This window comes from Pantherophis guttatus, chromosome 10 (genome assembly GCF_059756535.1).
Source record: "Pantherophis guttatus breed Tessera chromosome 10, ASM5975653v1, whole genome shotgun sequence".
NCBI classification, from domain to species: Eukaryota; Metazoa; Chordata; class Lepidosauria; order Squamata; family Colubridae; genus Pantherophis; species Pantherophis guttatus.
Genome location: NC_142072.1, coordinates 8,109,249 through 8,123,791, shown reverse-complemented (window position 1 = coordinate 8,123,791; position 14,543 = coordinate 8,109,249). Strand labels below are relative to the sequence as shown.

The window sequence follows — 14,543 nt, the reverse complement described above, 5'->3', positions numbered from 1 at the left end:
TTCAGGTCATGGTTGTCCCAAAGGTGCTTTTTTTCAGGAGGCAACTGGACTTCCTTGTTTTTTCTTTTGAAAACATTTCGCTTCTCATCCCAGAAGCTTCTTCAGCCCTGAGTGGGGAATGGAAGGACTTATATTCTGTCTGTCTGCAAAGAATATAAATCCTTCTATTCCACACTATCCTGTCAGAGCTGAAGAGGCTTCTTGGATAAGAAGTGAAAAGTGAAACGCACGGCCCCGTTGCGAACCGGTAATAAAAGTAAGTAGAACCCACTACTGATGTGTGTCTTTTGGGACATTTTGACTCCAGGTTGTGTGAAAGTACACATACTTTCCCTCTAGAGCATGAAAAATCAATATACAAGACACCAAATAGAGTACCAATTGCTTGGTTGGAGAAATCATAGGTGATATCATATCAGATTAAAATGGTCCCATGTTTTCCCCCTTTTAGGGCATGAATTATGGTGGTGGACCTGGAACGCAAGTAGGTTTTATTGATTTTGTACCATTCCTTTCTTCATTTTTTTTAATACAGTATGAAAGATTCATATACGAGACACTAAATATGGTACTGATGTCTTAATAAATTATGGGTGATATCAGATTAAAACAGTTCCATTTCTTCCCTTTTAGGGCATGAGTTATGGTGGTGGAGCTGGAATGCCTGTAAGTAGGTTTTATTGGTTTTGGGCCATTCCTTTCTTCCTTTCTTTCTTTTTATGGAGTATGAAAGATTTATATATGAGACACAAAATATGGTACACAAAATATGGTACACAAAATATGGTACACAAAATATGGTACTGATGGCTTAATTGCGCTACCAGGGTTTAAGAGCCCTGGTAGCGCAGCAGACTAAATCACTGTTATTAACATCAGCTGCCTGCAGTTACTGCAAGTTCAAATCTCACCAGCTCAAGGTTGACTCAGCCTTCCATCCTTTCTAAGGTAGGTAAAATGAGGACCCGGTTTGTGGGGGCAATAAACTGACTTTGTATAAATATACAAAAGTATGAAGGCTATTGCTTAATGCATTGTAAGCCGCCCTGAGTCTTCGGAGAAGGGCGGCATATAAATCATTTTTTTAAAAAAATTGAATAAGTCATGGGTGATAACAGATTAAAACAGTTCCATTTCTTCCCTTTTAGGGCATGAATTACGGTGGTGGAGCTGGAATGCCTGTAAGTAGGTTTTATTGGTTTTGGGCCCTTCCTTCCTTCCTTCCTTCCTTCCTTCCTTCCTTCCTTCCTTCCTTTCTTTCTTTCTTTCTTTCTTTCTTTCTTTCTTTCTTTCTTTCTTTCTTTCTTTTTATGGAGCATGAAGGATTCATATACAAGACACCAAATCTGGTACTGATGGCTTAATTGAGTAAGTCATGGGTGATATCAGATTAAAACAGTTCCATTTCTTCCCTTTTAGGGCATGAATTATGGTGGTTACGGTGGTAGAGTTGGAATGCAAGTAAGTTTTATTGGTTTTGTACCATTCCTTTCTTCATTTTTTTTAACGGAGGATGAAAGATTTATATATGAGACACCAAATATGGTACTGATGCAGTGGTGAAATGTAAAATTTGTTACTACCGGTTCTGTGGGTATGGCTTGGTTTTGGGGGGGGGGTTAATGTGATTGGTTGGGTGTGACCAACTTTTTTTTTTTACTTTTAAAAGCATTTTTTCTAGGTTGTAGAAAAAATGCTTTTAAAAGAAAAAAAAAGCCTCTGCTGATCAGGCAATTCAGCTGGAATCGTCAGTGGCTTTTAAAAGCATTTTTTCTACAACCTCTTCGGCCAAGAGGATTAGAAAAAAATACTTTTAAAAGGCTCTGATGATACCAGCTGAGCCACGCGATCATCAGAGGCTTTTTTTTAAAAAAATTTTAAAAGCATTTTTTCGGCTGAAGAGGTTGTAGAAAAAATGCTTTTAAAAGTGAAAAAAGAGCCTCTCATGGCTCAGCTGGGCATGGGAGGTGGGGGCAGGGATTTTTGCTACGGGTTCTCCGAACCACCCGCCACCATCCCTACTGGTGATCCGGTCTGAACCGGGAGCATTTCACCCCTGTACTGATGGCTTAATTGAATAAGTCACGGGTGATATCAGATTAAAACAGTCCCATTTTTCCCCTTTTTAGGGCATGAATTACGATGGTGGACCTGGAATGCAAGTAGGTTTTATTGGTTTTGTACCATTCCTTCCTTTCTTTCTTTTTATGGAGCATGAAGGATTCATATACAAGACACCAAATATGGTACCGATGGCTTACTTGAATAAGTCATGGTTGACTCAGCCTTCCATTCTTCCAAGATCAGTAAATGAGGACCCAGATTGTTGGGGGCAAAATGCTGACTCTGTAAACCTTTTAGAGAGTATTGTAAAGTGCTACTGGGTGGCACCATGTCCTCTGCTTGCAACTCCTTAGGCAACAGAATGCCTGACATCTCTTGAACTGGCTGCTCTTTGCTGATCTCCCTATCAGAGTTTGAATTTGATAAAAAAAATTTAAAAAAAAAAACAGAGAGGGATATCTAACGTATTGATCATGACATGGATTGGAGAAGTCATGAGCATTAACATTACAGAGTAAAACCATTTTTTTTCCCCCTTTAGGGTGCGAGTGGCTCCGTTGGAGGTGGAATGATGGTAAGTAGCTTTTATTTATTTATTTTCTGCTATTCCTTTCTTTCATATTCTTTCATCTGAACCAGTGGTGGGTTTCATGGTTAGAGAAGTCACGGATCTTATCATATCAGAATACCTTTGGAACGATGTGCCTTTTGGAAGCATGACAAGGGATGAGATGTTCATGATGATGCATGCGGAACCCCACAAAGGAGATTTTTTTCAAATGATGTAATACATTTAATAAAGCAAAAGTCTACCTTGATAACCTAGTCCCGTGATGGCAAACCTATGGCATGCGTGCTGCAGGTGGCATGTGGAGCCCTCTCTGCGGGCATGTGAGCTGTCGCCCAGCTCAACTCCACTGCGCATGTGCCCACGCTAATTTTCAGGTCTGCCCTGCAAGCAGGAGATGCATGAGCATAAGTGGAGGACCTACCTTTCTTCTCACTTTTTGCTGCCTGTGCCTTCCCAGATCTCCAGAGATTCCCCTCCCAGTGCTGTTTTGGGAGGCTTTTTCCCCCCCTCCCAGCTGTTTTGGGAGGCTTCCCCCCCAGCTCTTTTGGTCATGTGCGTATGCGCAGTGGGGGGGTGTAGTGCGCGCATGTGCAGGGGGGCAGGGCAGGGGTGAAATGCTCCCAGTTCAGACCGGATCGCCCTATCCAGTAGCGATGGAGGTGGGTGGTTTGGAGAACCAGTAGCAAAAATGCCTGCCCCCACCCCATTGCCCAGCTGAGCCGCGCAATCATCAGAGACTTTTTTTTTTATTTTTAAAATCATTTTTTCTACAACCTCTTTGGCCGAAAAAATGTTTTAAAAGTAAAAAAGAAAAAAAAGCCTCTGATGATCATGCAGCTCAGCTGGGATCATCAGAGGCTTTTAAAAGCATTTTTTCTACAACCTCTTCAGCTGAAGAGGTTATAGAAAAAATGTTTTTAAAAGGAAAAAAAGCCTCTGCCGATCAGGCAAGTCAGCTGGGATCGTCAGAGGCTTTAAAAGCATTGTTTTAACAACCTTTTCAGCCGAAGAGGTTGTAGAAAAAATGGTTTTAAAAGTTAAAAAAAACCCAAAAACTTGGCCACGCCCACTCAGTCATATTACCCCACCACCACCACCAAGCCATGCCCACAGAACCGGTAGTAACAAATTTTACATTTCACCACTTGGGCTGGGCATGCAGGAGGGGCATTGCATTATGGGTGTAGGCATGTGTGCGCACGCTTTTGGCACCTGAGGAAAAAAAGGTTAGCCATCTCTAACCTAGTCTGTTGCTTTGTGTAACACAACACATGGAAAATGCTTATTCTGGCTATTAGTCTAACTAACTTTCTGCAGTTTCCATAAGCAAGCAGAGCAAATAGCTCCATGTACACACAAAATAGTAATCAGCTGATGAATTAAAAGAATCCCAACCAAGATAAAGGCTATCTAGGTTTAGGACGTTGTTTCGATGCGGGCGGTAGGCTTGCCTTTAACTACATTAGGTCACTAACCGTGAAGTCATATTCAGATATGAAATGTGATTGCATTGTTTAAGGTTCCTGAAAGGACTTTAACTTTAAAGGTCCTCTGTTCTCGGCAACAAATTGGTGCATTAAGGCATGAATTCACTGCAAGCATTTTTCTCTGTGCACCTTGTGGTTGTGTGACTATGGATGAATATTGGCTGGTGAGAGGCTACCGGTGGCCGAAGGTGGTCTCGTAGGTACCCAGGTCCTAAGCCATGGAGCGCTCCCATAACCACCCGCGCGGCCGCATTCTGGACCAGTTTTCAGGTTTCAAAGACTGGTTTTAAAGTTTCAAAGACTGGTTTATTTCATGTACCTGCACCAGGAAATCATGTTAAAGTGATCTCGATGGGTAGAGAAATCTGTCTCTATGATCATAACTCTCTTGTCATGTTTTAATTTATTTGGTCTTGAAGGAAATGGAGGAGGTGGGGTGGCTCTGGAGCCGCATGTGGCTCTTTCATCCCTCCGCTGTGACTCCCTGTCACTCAAAATATGCGTCACAACCGCCAATGTGCGACACCTGCTGGCACACGATTTATTAGTCTTTTCGACCTCCGGTAGGCTGACCATGAATAAATCCAAGAAAAGAAAAGTTTCAGAAAAAAACAGAATAAAGTTTAATTCAACTATATATGCTAGTTTAGTGGCTGCTCAGGAAATAGTCAGGCATGGGAAGAGTTTTGTGGCTCCTGGTGTTTTTTTTTTTCTGTGGGAAACTGGTCCAAATGGCTTTCTGAGTGTTTAAGATGGCAGACCCCGGGCCAGGTGAAAGTAGATGAGAAAACAGCTCTCCATTATGAGGATGTCCCATTATAATGTTCGAAGGAAGTCCTTACTGACTTCTGGGTTCCAATTGCTTGTAAATCCTGTAGCTAACCAAATACTGCTGCTGTGTTCAGAGAAAAATAGTCCCTGTCACAATTCCACTTCCTTTTGTGGTAAGTGTGAGGAAGGCCTTTTCAGAATCCCCCAAGTGAACTTCATTGCATACAAGAGGGGCCAACTCACAGCTTTCTTCCTACTGGTTATTTCTCTAATAGTCATGACTGAACTACATTGTGCAAATATGCATCTTTTTAGCTATTTTCACTCCCTTTTGTGTAAAATAACATATATTTTTCCCTGGTGTTTTTTTTTTTTCTAGAGGTTGGCATGGCCTTATCTACCGCATTTTTCGGAGTATAAGACACACTTTTTTCCTTCCTAAAAGAGGCTGAAAATTTGGGTGCATCTTATACTCTGAATGTAACCCTGCGTTGTGCCCAAAATGGCTACCTGGAGCAGCTGCTGCCTTCTCTTACCCTTTCCACGCTTTACCTGCTTTAGTCACTGGAGCTCCATCCAAGGATCAGCTTTTGAAGCTGTTTTTCAGCCCCACCGTGAGCGAAGCGATCTTCCGCGCTTTGCCTGCTTTTCTAATTGCTGCTCCCTCCAACAATCAGCTGGGCTTTAGAAGCTGTTTTTTAGCCCCAACCAGTCCCAACCTCAAAACCAGCGAGTGAACTAATGTGCTGGGACTAGATTAATACCTGGTAGGCAGAATTCCCCCCCTCCCCCTATTTTCCTCCCCAAAACTAAGGTGCATCTTATATTCGGTGCGTCTTATATTCCAAAAAATACAGTACTTTAGTCATGTCACATCTTTCACATCTTTTATTTTCTTGCAAATATTGTACAATGTTTTATGCTGTTGGTTTCATTGTTAGAGTCAGCTGGTAACAAAATTAAATTAATCAAATCAAATCAATCCCTTCTATGGGACTGAAAGAACCCCATTTCACTTGAATAAACTTAAGAGACCAGGCATGGCCCATAGCGGCATTAATTGTCACCACAGAATTTCAAAGACATCCGTAATCCAGAATGACTTTTTTCTCCTTCTTGAAGAATCCAAATGGTGGAAGACAAGGTAGAAGGTCACATAACCAGGGGGTAAGTCAATGTGTATTTAATGTCTCTCATTTCATTGATGTCTTCTCTGTTATTCTTTGTGTATGTGATCACTTCCTCTTAACACTTCCCATAAGCTGATATTCCAGAACCAATTCCTATAGGATATCAAATATTCTTAGCAATGTGTACAGGATGGGTTTGTAGAGAGACATATCCTACGGAGAAGTTAGCCTTTGAGGATGATTGGAAAAACTTGTTTTAAACATTGGAAACAGAGTGGGCTTGAAAAAGAAAGTAAGAGTGACCCTCTATCTCATTCATTAGGGCCATGATGGTGAACCTTTGGCACGCGTGCCAGAAGTGGCACACAGCTCCCTCTCATGTAGGCACCCGCACCAGCCAGCTGGTCTTCGCGGGCGTTGGAGTGCCTGGAAACGGCCAAAAAACAGGCCATTTTTCAGGCTGTTTTCAGGCCGTTTTGGAGCCATTTTTGGAGCCAATTTCAGGCCATTTTTCAGACTGTTTTTCAGGCCATTTTTGGAGCCAATTTCAGGCCGTTTTCAGGCTGTTTTCAGGCCGTTTTGGAGCCATTTTTGGAGCCAATTTCAGGCCATTTTTCAGGCTGTTTTCCAGGCCATTTTGGGGCTAAAAATGGCCCCAAAATGGCCTGAAATTGGCCCCAAAACAGCCTAAAAACAGCCCCCAAAACTGCCATAAATGGCCCAAAAAATGGCCAAAACCGGCCAAAAAACAGGCATGCACACACCAGTCAGCTGGTCTTCAAGTTTTCGGTTCTCTGGCATGCGCACATGCATGCACATGCGTTTCAGTTTGGGTACTTGGTGCCGAATAGGTTCGCCATCACTACATTGGGGGATCACAGGGAGGGAGGAGTAAACCTAATCAGGTTGTCAAGCCATTCAGCATATCAAAGCTTGCAACTTTTTTTGACATCATCCTGTTTCAATTTGAATCTCCCTTGTGGATCGCCAGATGAATATTTTTTTTTCTTTGTTCCCCCCAGTTGAATTCCATGATTGTCATAATATGATGTCTGTATGAGGATATGCATTAGGACATAGGATGGCCTAAATCCCTTTGCGTCTTTCTTATTACCACAAATCTGAAATTGAGCTGAAATTAGATATGATTCTTCTCTGGAATTTGGAGACCAGCTTGCTAAATAACTCCATGGAAAATCATGTATGGAAAATGTTGACTTGGACAGATGAATCCTTACATATAACCATTATTATTTTAAAATGGAAATGCTCTATATATTGCTAGCCTAGTTTGCCATTTCATGTTACACAGTACATGCAATTCTAACCACATTTCTGCAGTTTCCATAATATATTAAACAGCAAGCAGATCAGATAGGTCACATTCACACAAGGTAATAATCCATAGAACATTTAAAGAAAAAAAAACACAAGCAAGTTGGAAACTATTCAGGTTTAAAGGATTGTGTCAAACCTGCAGATAGGTTTTCCTTTGACTTGGTTAGATAATTAAGGTGACCCCAAATTCACATATCAACTATGATCACATTGTACAAGATTCCTGGAAGACTTTAATCCCAAGAGCTATGTTTACTAATCAACTCAGGAACCAACTCATGTCTTAATCTATAAATCTAATGCAAGCAAAAATTCAATGCAAGCATATTTCTGTGTGGATATTTTGATCGTGTGAATGTGGGAGAATCCTTACTGTAATGAGGAAAGAAAAACTCTTGTCAGAACAGTTTACCAGAGGTGCGTCATTTTGGATTCTTTCATTCCATGTTGTGTTAAAGAATACATATTTTTTAATCTGGAGAAGGATGGAATTCAGGTGCAAGACACCAAAGATCATAATGATGGCATAAGTTGGAGAAGTCAAAGGTGATATCATATCAAATTAAAATGGTTACATTTTATTTCCCTTTTAGGGCGGAGGTGGAGCGAGGGTAAGTAGCTTTTTTTTATTACTTGCTATTCCTTTCTTCATATTCTTTTTCCACCTGAACTAGCACTCCTTTTATCCTTTTTCCACTAAAAGCATCTCCAGAGTCCCCAGAGAATAACTACAACAGATAGCACCAAAGTCATGGGTCTTATTTTTTTTAAAAAAATAATTTTTATTAAACAGTTTAAAAAACAAACAAACAAACAAAAACAGATGTTTACATCTTCTTCTTTTCAACATCTTCGCATCAGTAATCCATATTTATACATTTTCTCTTTCTTATCTTAATATATCTGTCAGCCTTGGAAGCCATATTAGGCCGGAAGCTTCTATGCTGCCATCTTCTCCTGTGTGGAAAGTAGGAGGGGGATTAAGAAGAGGGGTTGTTAGTAGACATAATAGCATTCTTCCTGTCGGTCAAGGTCAGGGCGATCCTGCATCTGGAGAAGGCGTGGTCAGGGGGCTGGATCGAGATGGAGCGGACATTGATTGGAGCATGTGACCAACTGGGGGGAAACAGGGATGATTTGGGGAGCTTTGACTTACTGAAGGAAAACCTGGGCTTTTCAGATTCGGGTTTTCCCAGATGTGCCAGTTTGCCTATTCTAGTAAAGAGAACTTTGGAAAATGCTTGCTTCCGCGTCTTTACTTGGAGTTGGGGTTTTTCTGGAACGCTGACAATATCTTTTATACATATATTTCTAGTATATTATATATACCGTTATAATACCGTTAAAGAGCCTGTAGTACAGTGGACTAAAGCACTGTTATTAACATCTGCTGCTTGCAATTTCTGCAAGTTCAAATCTCACCAGGCTTAAGGTTGACTCAGTCTTCCATTCTTTCAAAGGTAGGTGAAATGAGGACCCAGATTGTGGGGGCAATAAGCTGACTTTGTATAAATATACAAAAGTATGAAGGCTATTGCTTAACGCATTGTAAGCCGCCCTGAGTCTCCGGAGAAGGGCAGCATATAAATTAAAGCAAATATATATATATATATATATTTAGATTAAATATTTAGATTAAGAGAATATATATATATATATATATATATATATATATATATATATATATATATATATATAATTTGTTTATGTAAGTTTTATATATAATATATATGTGTGTGTGTATATATATATATTGTTGCAATATTTTTAGGATCAGACTCAATAATAATAATGAGAGTTAGAGGTTTAAATATATTTCTCTTTAATTATAATAGGCATTCTATATTCACTGAATATTCACAGATAGAAGCGAAGAAAATGGTGAAGGTGGCTCCTTATATATACAAAGGGTGGAGCCAAGAGTGGGAGTGGTGAATTATGAATACATTAAGAGTCAAAGAATAAGTTAACCCCTGATATCCCATATATACATTATTTACACATTAGGGAATAAGGCATTTACATCTGACAAATCCCCCTCTAAATGCCGGTTCGCTATACAACACCAATTACATTCAGATTCAGGACAATATAAGACATACAATTTGGAAGTTAAGTATTTGTGCTGTTTAGAAGGTAAAGGCTTCGTCAATATGTCAGCTAATTGTTCAGAGGTATCACAATGCACTGCTTTGATAAATCCATCTTGAGACAATTGTCTCACATGCTTAAATTTTATATCTATATGCCTGGATCTTTGTCCAATGGCATCGGATCTAGATATTTCAATGGCCGCTTTATTGTCTTCATGCATAACAAAAGGCAAAGCAGGTTTTTTCCAAACATCTGAAATTAAATCATTAAACCATACAAGGTTATTTGCAGCTTTGGATAAACAAACATATTCCGCTTCTGTGGTTGAAGTGGCTACCAGTTCTTGTTTACCAGTGTACCAGTAAACTGGACAGTCATTTAACAGAAAAATATAACCAGAAGTACTTTTCCTGCATGATATATCTCCAGCCCAATCCGCATCTGCGTAACATGTAAGTTTTGGTTCTTTATTATCACTAGGTTCTAATACTAGGCAAAAGTCTAATGTACTTTTCAGATATCTTAAAATTCTTTTGACAGCTTCCCAGTGATACATTGTTGGTTTGCTAACGTGCCTTGATAATAAATTGAGTGGTAATGCAATATCTGGCCTGGTCCAATTAGATATATAAAGAAGTGAACCTATGACTGATCTATAAAATGTATTATCCTTGAATTCAGGGGAAGATTCATCAGTATTTCTAAGGAAATCAGTTTGCATAGGAGTGTCACAGGGTTTGGCATTGTTTAAATTGCATTTGTTTAGAAGTTCAATAATCTTATCTTTCTGAGTAAGTTTGAATCCCCTTCTAGTTTTGTTAATTTGTACACCAAGGTATTTGTTTACTTTACCTAGAGATTTCAACGAGAAATGTTCATTTAACTTGTTTACAAAGATTTCTCTTCTCTCTTTGTGTTTTCCTATATATAAAATATCATCTACATAAATCAATACAAATTCAATGTGATCATCACTCTTTTTGACAAAGAAACAGTTATCAGCAGTGGTAGCGTTGAAATCCATGGTCTTAAGTACTTTTACCAAGCAATCGTACCATCTTTTGCCAGATTGTTTTAATCCGTATAAACTCTTGTTCAATAGCCAAATTTCATTTTTATTAGTGTATTGACTGTGAGGTGCTCTTACATATATTTCCTTATCTAGTTTTGGTTGTAGGTACGCAGTCTGTATGTCATATTGAAATACATCAAGATTGAGTGCGGATGCTACTACTAGAGCTGTTTTAACACTCTCTGTTCTTACTGTGGGGGAGTATGTGTCAGTATAGTCCTCCGGATATTTTTGTGCATAACCTTGTGCAACCAATCTAGCTTTGTATAAGGTATTGCCTCCTTCTAGGTTCTTAATTTTATAAATCCACCTGGTACCAATAATTGTTTTATCTTTAGGTGCAATCGCAGGTGTGAATACATTTAATCCTTGCAAACTTTCCATCTCTTTTTTCATAGCTAGTTCCCATTTTTCCTTTTCTTCACGAGGGAGTTTTAATACTTCCTCATATGTGTTAGGTGTTATTTGTTCACCATCCATATGCATTATGTAATCTCTGTATTTATTTGGTATTTGATTTCTGTTGTTCCTAATAGCTCTTTCTGGTTTGCTATGGTAGTCATGCAAATATCTTGCTTCCTTTTTTGTTAATGTGTCTGTCTTTATTTTGTGTTGACTATTTGTCCATGTTTTGGTTTTGTTTTTATTTTTGTTGACATTTTGATTTTCTATTGTCCCTTCCTCACGAGATTTGGTATCTTTGCATTTATTTGGAAATATTTCATTAAGATGTAATTTAGACCAGTTGGCCTGTTCATGGAACACAGCTGTTCTGGAAACTATAAATTTATTATTATTATCAATGAATCTGTACCCTTTGGTGCCAGTTTCATATCCCATAAATCTTAGTCTTCTGGATACGTTTTCTCCCTTTCTTCTCAACTGTTTAGGTATGTGTACGTCTGCAGTGACCCCAAATATGTGCATGTGTGCTAATTTTGGTTTCCTATTATACATCACCTCATATGGTGTCTTATTCACAATACTGGACCAGGTTCTATTTTGAGTGTAATTTGAATAATGTAGGGCTTCTGACCAAAATTGTTTGCCTAAACCAGCATCCTCTAATGTGCACCTAATCATGGTTTGTAATGTGGAATTCTTTCTCTCTGCAATCCCGTTCTGGAACGCAGAAAATGGACTAGACGTGTAATGTAGCATTCCTCTATCCTTTAACCATTGGGAGAATTTTTTAGACATGAATTCACATCCCCTATCTGTCATAATTTGTTTTATTCTGATATTATGTTGTGTTTCTATGCGTTTGTAAAATTCCTTAAATTTTTGAAAGGTTTCATCCTTGTGTTTTAATGTGTAAACAAAACCATAGCGACTGTAATCGTCTACTATTGTTAGGAAGTAACGTTTTCTATAAGTGATTGATGGAGTTAATGGGCCAACTAAGTCCATGTGTACTAAGTCAAAAATTTTGTTAGTTGATCTGGTGGATTTTTTTGGCCTGGGACTAGTTTTTAATTTAGTAGATTTACATACTGAGCATTCCAAATAATTTTCACAATTTTTTATTTTGACACCTTCTGCGTGTTCAGTCATTTTTTGTACTACAGGAAAACTTGCATGTCCTAACTTCCTATGTAAGATATGAGCACACTCGTCATGAATTGGTTTACCTATTTTTGGTTTCTTCTCTTTGTGTGTATCTGTGTGATCATGAGATATTTTACATTCATCATTGTCACTGTTACTAATATTTTCATCATCTGCCTCAATACAATCTTCCATATTTGAATCAATGTTATGTAACCATCTTTCTTTGGTTATCAGATAGGGTAGGCCTCCTTTAATCATCACAGTGCCTACATTTGTTTTATTCTTCTCTAAAGTTGCTTTTCCCTTTGAGAAAACTATATTGATGTCAGAATCTCTGCTTAGTTTTATGGCACTTAGTATGTTATGAGGTATTTCTGGTATTAACAATACCCCCTCTATTTTTCCTAGACCAGGCAAGGTCACATTCCCTCTGCCTAATACTTGAACTTTTTCTTGATTAGCTACCTTTATTACAAACTTATCTTCTGTAAATGAAGATAATATATTTTTGTTATTAGTGGTGTGATTAGTTGCCCCAGAATCAATAAGCCAATTATTGTTCTCATTTTGTTGCGTTTTAGTGCTGTCTTGTTTATTTAGTCCATTCAGTGAACCAGATTTTCTCTCTTTTGAATTTTTTCTGCCCCCTCTACTTTCTCTGTAATTTGGTGGGCTTCTATATTTATGTCTATCTGTGGAAGACTGTCTATAATTGTATTTATTCCTATATTCTGACCTATGTCTTTCCTTTGAAATTTTGGGACAATCTCTTCTATTGTGTTCCCTGGACCCACAATTGTGGCATTTAAAAGTTTCATTATATTTTTCTTGGAAAGCTACCTTCCTAAAAGATTTGTGTTCTATGTGATTGCTATAACGATTTTTTCTTGAATTGTCTTCTGCTATCAATTTGTTAGATAGACTTTCTATTGATAAATATCCTAGATTGATGGTGTCTAAGTGTGACATAAAACTATCCCATGATGAATCAAGTGAGTTGATAATAACACTTTTCATTGTTTGATCTGAAATCACTTCCCCCCTCAAATGCAGCTCAGCTCTTATTTTATTTAAAGATATTAAATGCTCACTTATGGAAACCCCTGGTTTTACTCTGGAAGAAAAGAAGTCCTTAGACATTCTTGTGGTGGTAGCTACACTATCGCTGTGAAACAAATTAAACATGCATTGAATTATTTCTGAAACAGTTAGATTTGGTTTGATGCTATGATACATTGCAGGAGACACGCTAGATATTATTAAGAAAAATGCCTTATGGTGTAAACAATCTATTTTTAAAGTCCAAGGTCTTCTTGGGGGACTAGTGATAAAAAATAGTAAATTTTCTTTCATAAAGACAACCTGGAGCTGTTGATACCATTCTTGTAAATTAATGCTATCAACCCTAAGTTTTGGGAAGTCACTGGGTAAGTTACCCACATTATTTTGTCCATTACTTACAACCTGAGGTAGTCCGTGGTCTCGCAAGTGTAGGAAATTGCAAAACGGCATGGGGATGCTCGCAACGAGTCTGCGCGGTTCTCTGGCCAGTTCAAGTCTTTCCGGACCGTCTACGTAGTTTCGCACATGCGCGTTGTTCATTTCTTCTTTGACGTCGTTGTGGAAGGTTCTCTCCATTGTAGCTCGCTCGCTCCGCTCCTCTTCAGACGAGTCGGTCTCTGGCTCGGTCTTAGGAGTTCTGATGGCGGCGACTGTTCTTCTCTTTCTTTTGGGTGCGTTGGCACTTGCTTCGGTCTGCGGTGTAGGGCGGAATCGACATGGCTCTCTGGGCTCGGGCGTCGTCGCTCTCGAAGTCAGGATGGGAGCGTGCAGGTCTTGAAGTATCGGCTTGTTCGCTTGCTTCTTCGTTGGCGCTTTGGAAATTTTTAATTTTGGCCCAAATGCAGCAAAAAGCGTCTTCATTGCTGACTTTACTTGGGATTTCGTTAAGTCGTCTTCATTTTCTGATTCTGGCTCTTCCGAAGAGTTTGAATCCTCCTTTTCACTTTCGTTGTCTGATAACGTTTTTCGCGCCAGAAATTTTGAACTGAGCATTTTGATTGGCTCTGCTTCACTCACTTTGGAGGCTTGTTGAAACCAAGATGGCTGCCATTCAAAATTTCGCGCGGGATCACATTTTTTCTTTTTCATAACGACTTTCTCTGTAGTCATATCACTCACAGTTTTTTGGTCTTTGGGTTTCTCTTTAGCGATGTTTTTCTCTCTCGCTGCTCCGCTGTTCTTCAGCATTTCTTGGAGGTTCGCGATGAGGCTTTCATCATTCTTCTGGCTTTTTAATAACTTCAATATCTCTGACCTGAGTTCGTTATTTTCTATTTCGATTTCCTCCTGGCCATCATTTTCATTTATTAATTCTTCTTCTTCAGTGGTGTATTCTTCGGATTCTCTCGAAATCGCGTTTGTGGATTCGTTGATTATTTCTTGTTCAGTTTCTATTTCTTTGC

At 38.9% G+C, this 14,543-nt stretch overlaps 1 protein-coding gene across 35 annotated transcripts in view; it reads left to right on the top strand.

Annotated features, from left to right (window-relative positions):
- The window catches only part of LOC117669242 (uncharacterized), a 98,133-nt gene that overhangs the window by 62,467 nt on the left and 21,123 nt on the right, over nucleotides 1–14,543 (top strand). For all 35 annotated transcript variants that reach the window (XM_087876679.1, XM_087876667.1, XM_087876694.1 and 32 more), the window contains 8 exons: nucleotides 452–484; nucleotides 634–666; nucleotides 1,149–1,181; nucleotides 1,420–1,461; nucleotides 2,130–2,162; nucleotides 2,606–2,638; nucleotides 6,016–6,060; nucleotides 7,955–7,972. In XM_087876679.1, the coding sequence (XP_087732805.1) occupies nucleotides 452–484; nucleotides 634–666; nucleotides 1,149–1,181; nucleotides 1,420–1,461; nucleotides 2,130–2,162; nucleotides 2,606–2,638; nucleotides 6,016–6,060; nucleotides 7,955–7,972 (270 nt within the window). The remainder of the gene's footprint in view (nucleotides 1–451; nucleotides 485–633; nucleotides 667–1,148; nucleotides 1,182–1,419; nucleotides 1,462–2,129; nucleotides 2,163–2,605; nucleotides 2,639–6,015; nucleotides 6,061–7,954; nucleotides 7,973–14,543) is intronic.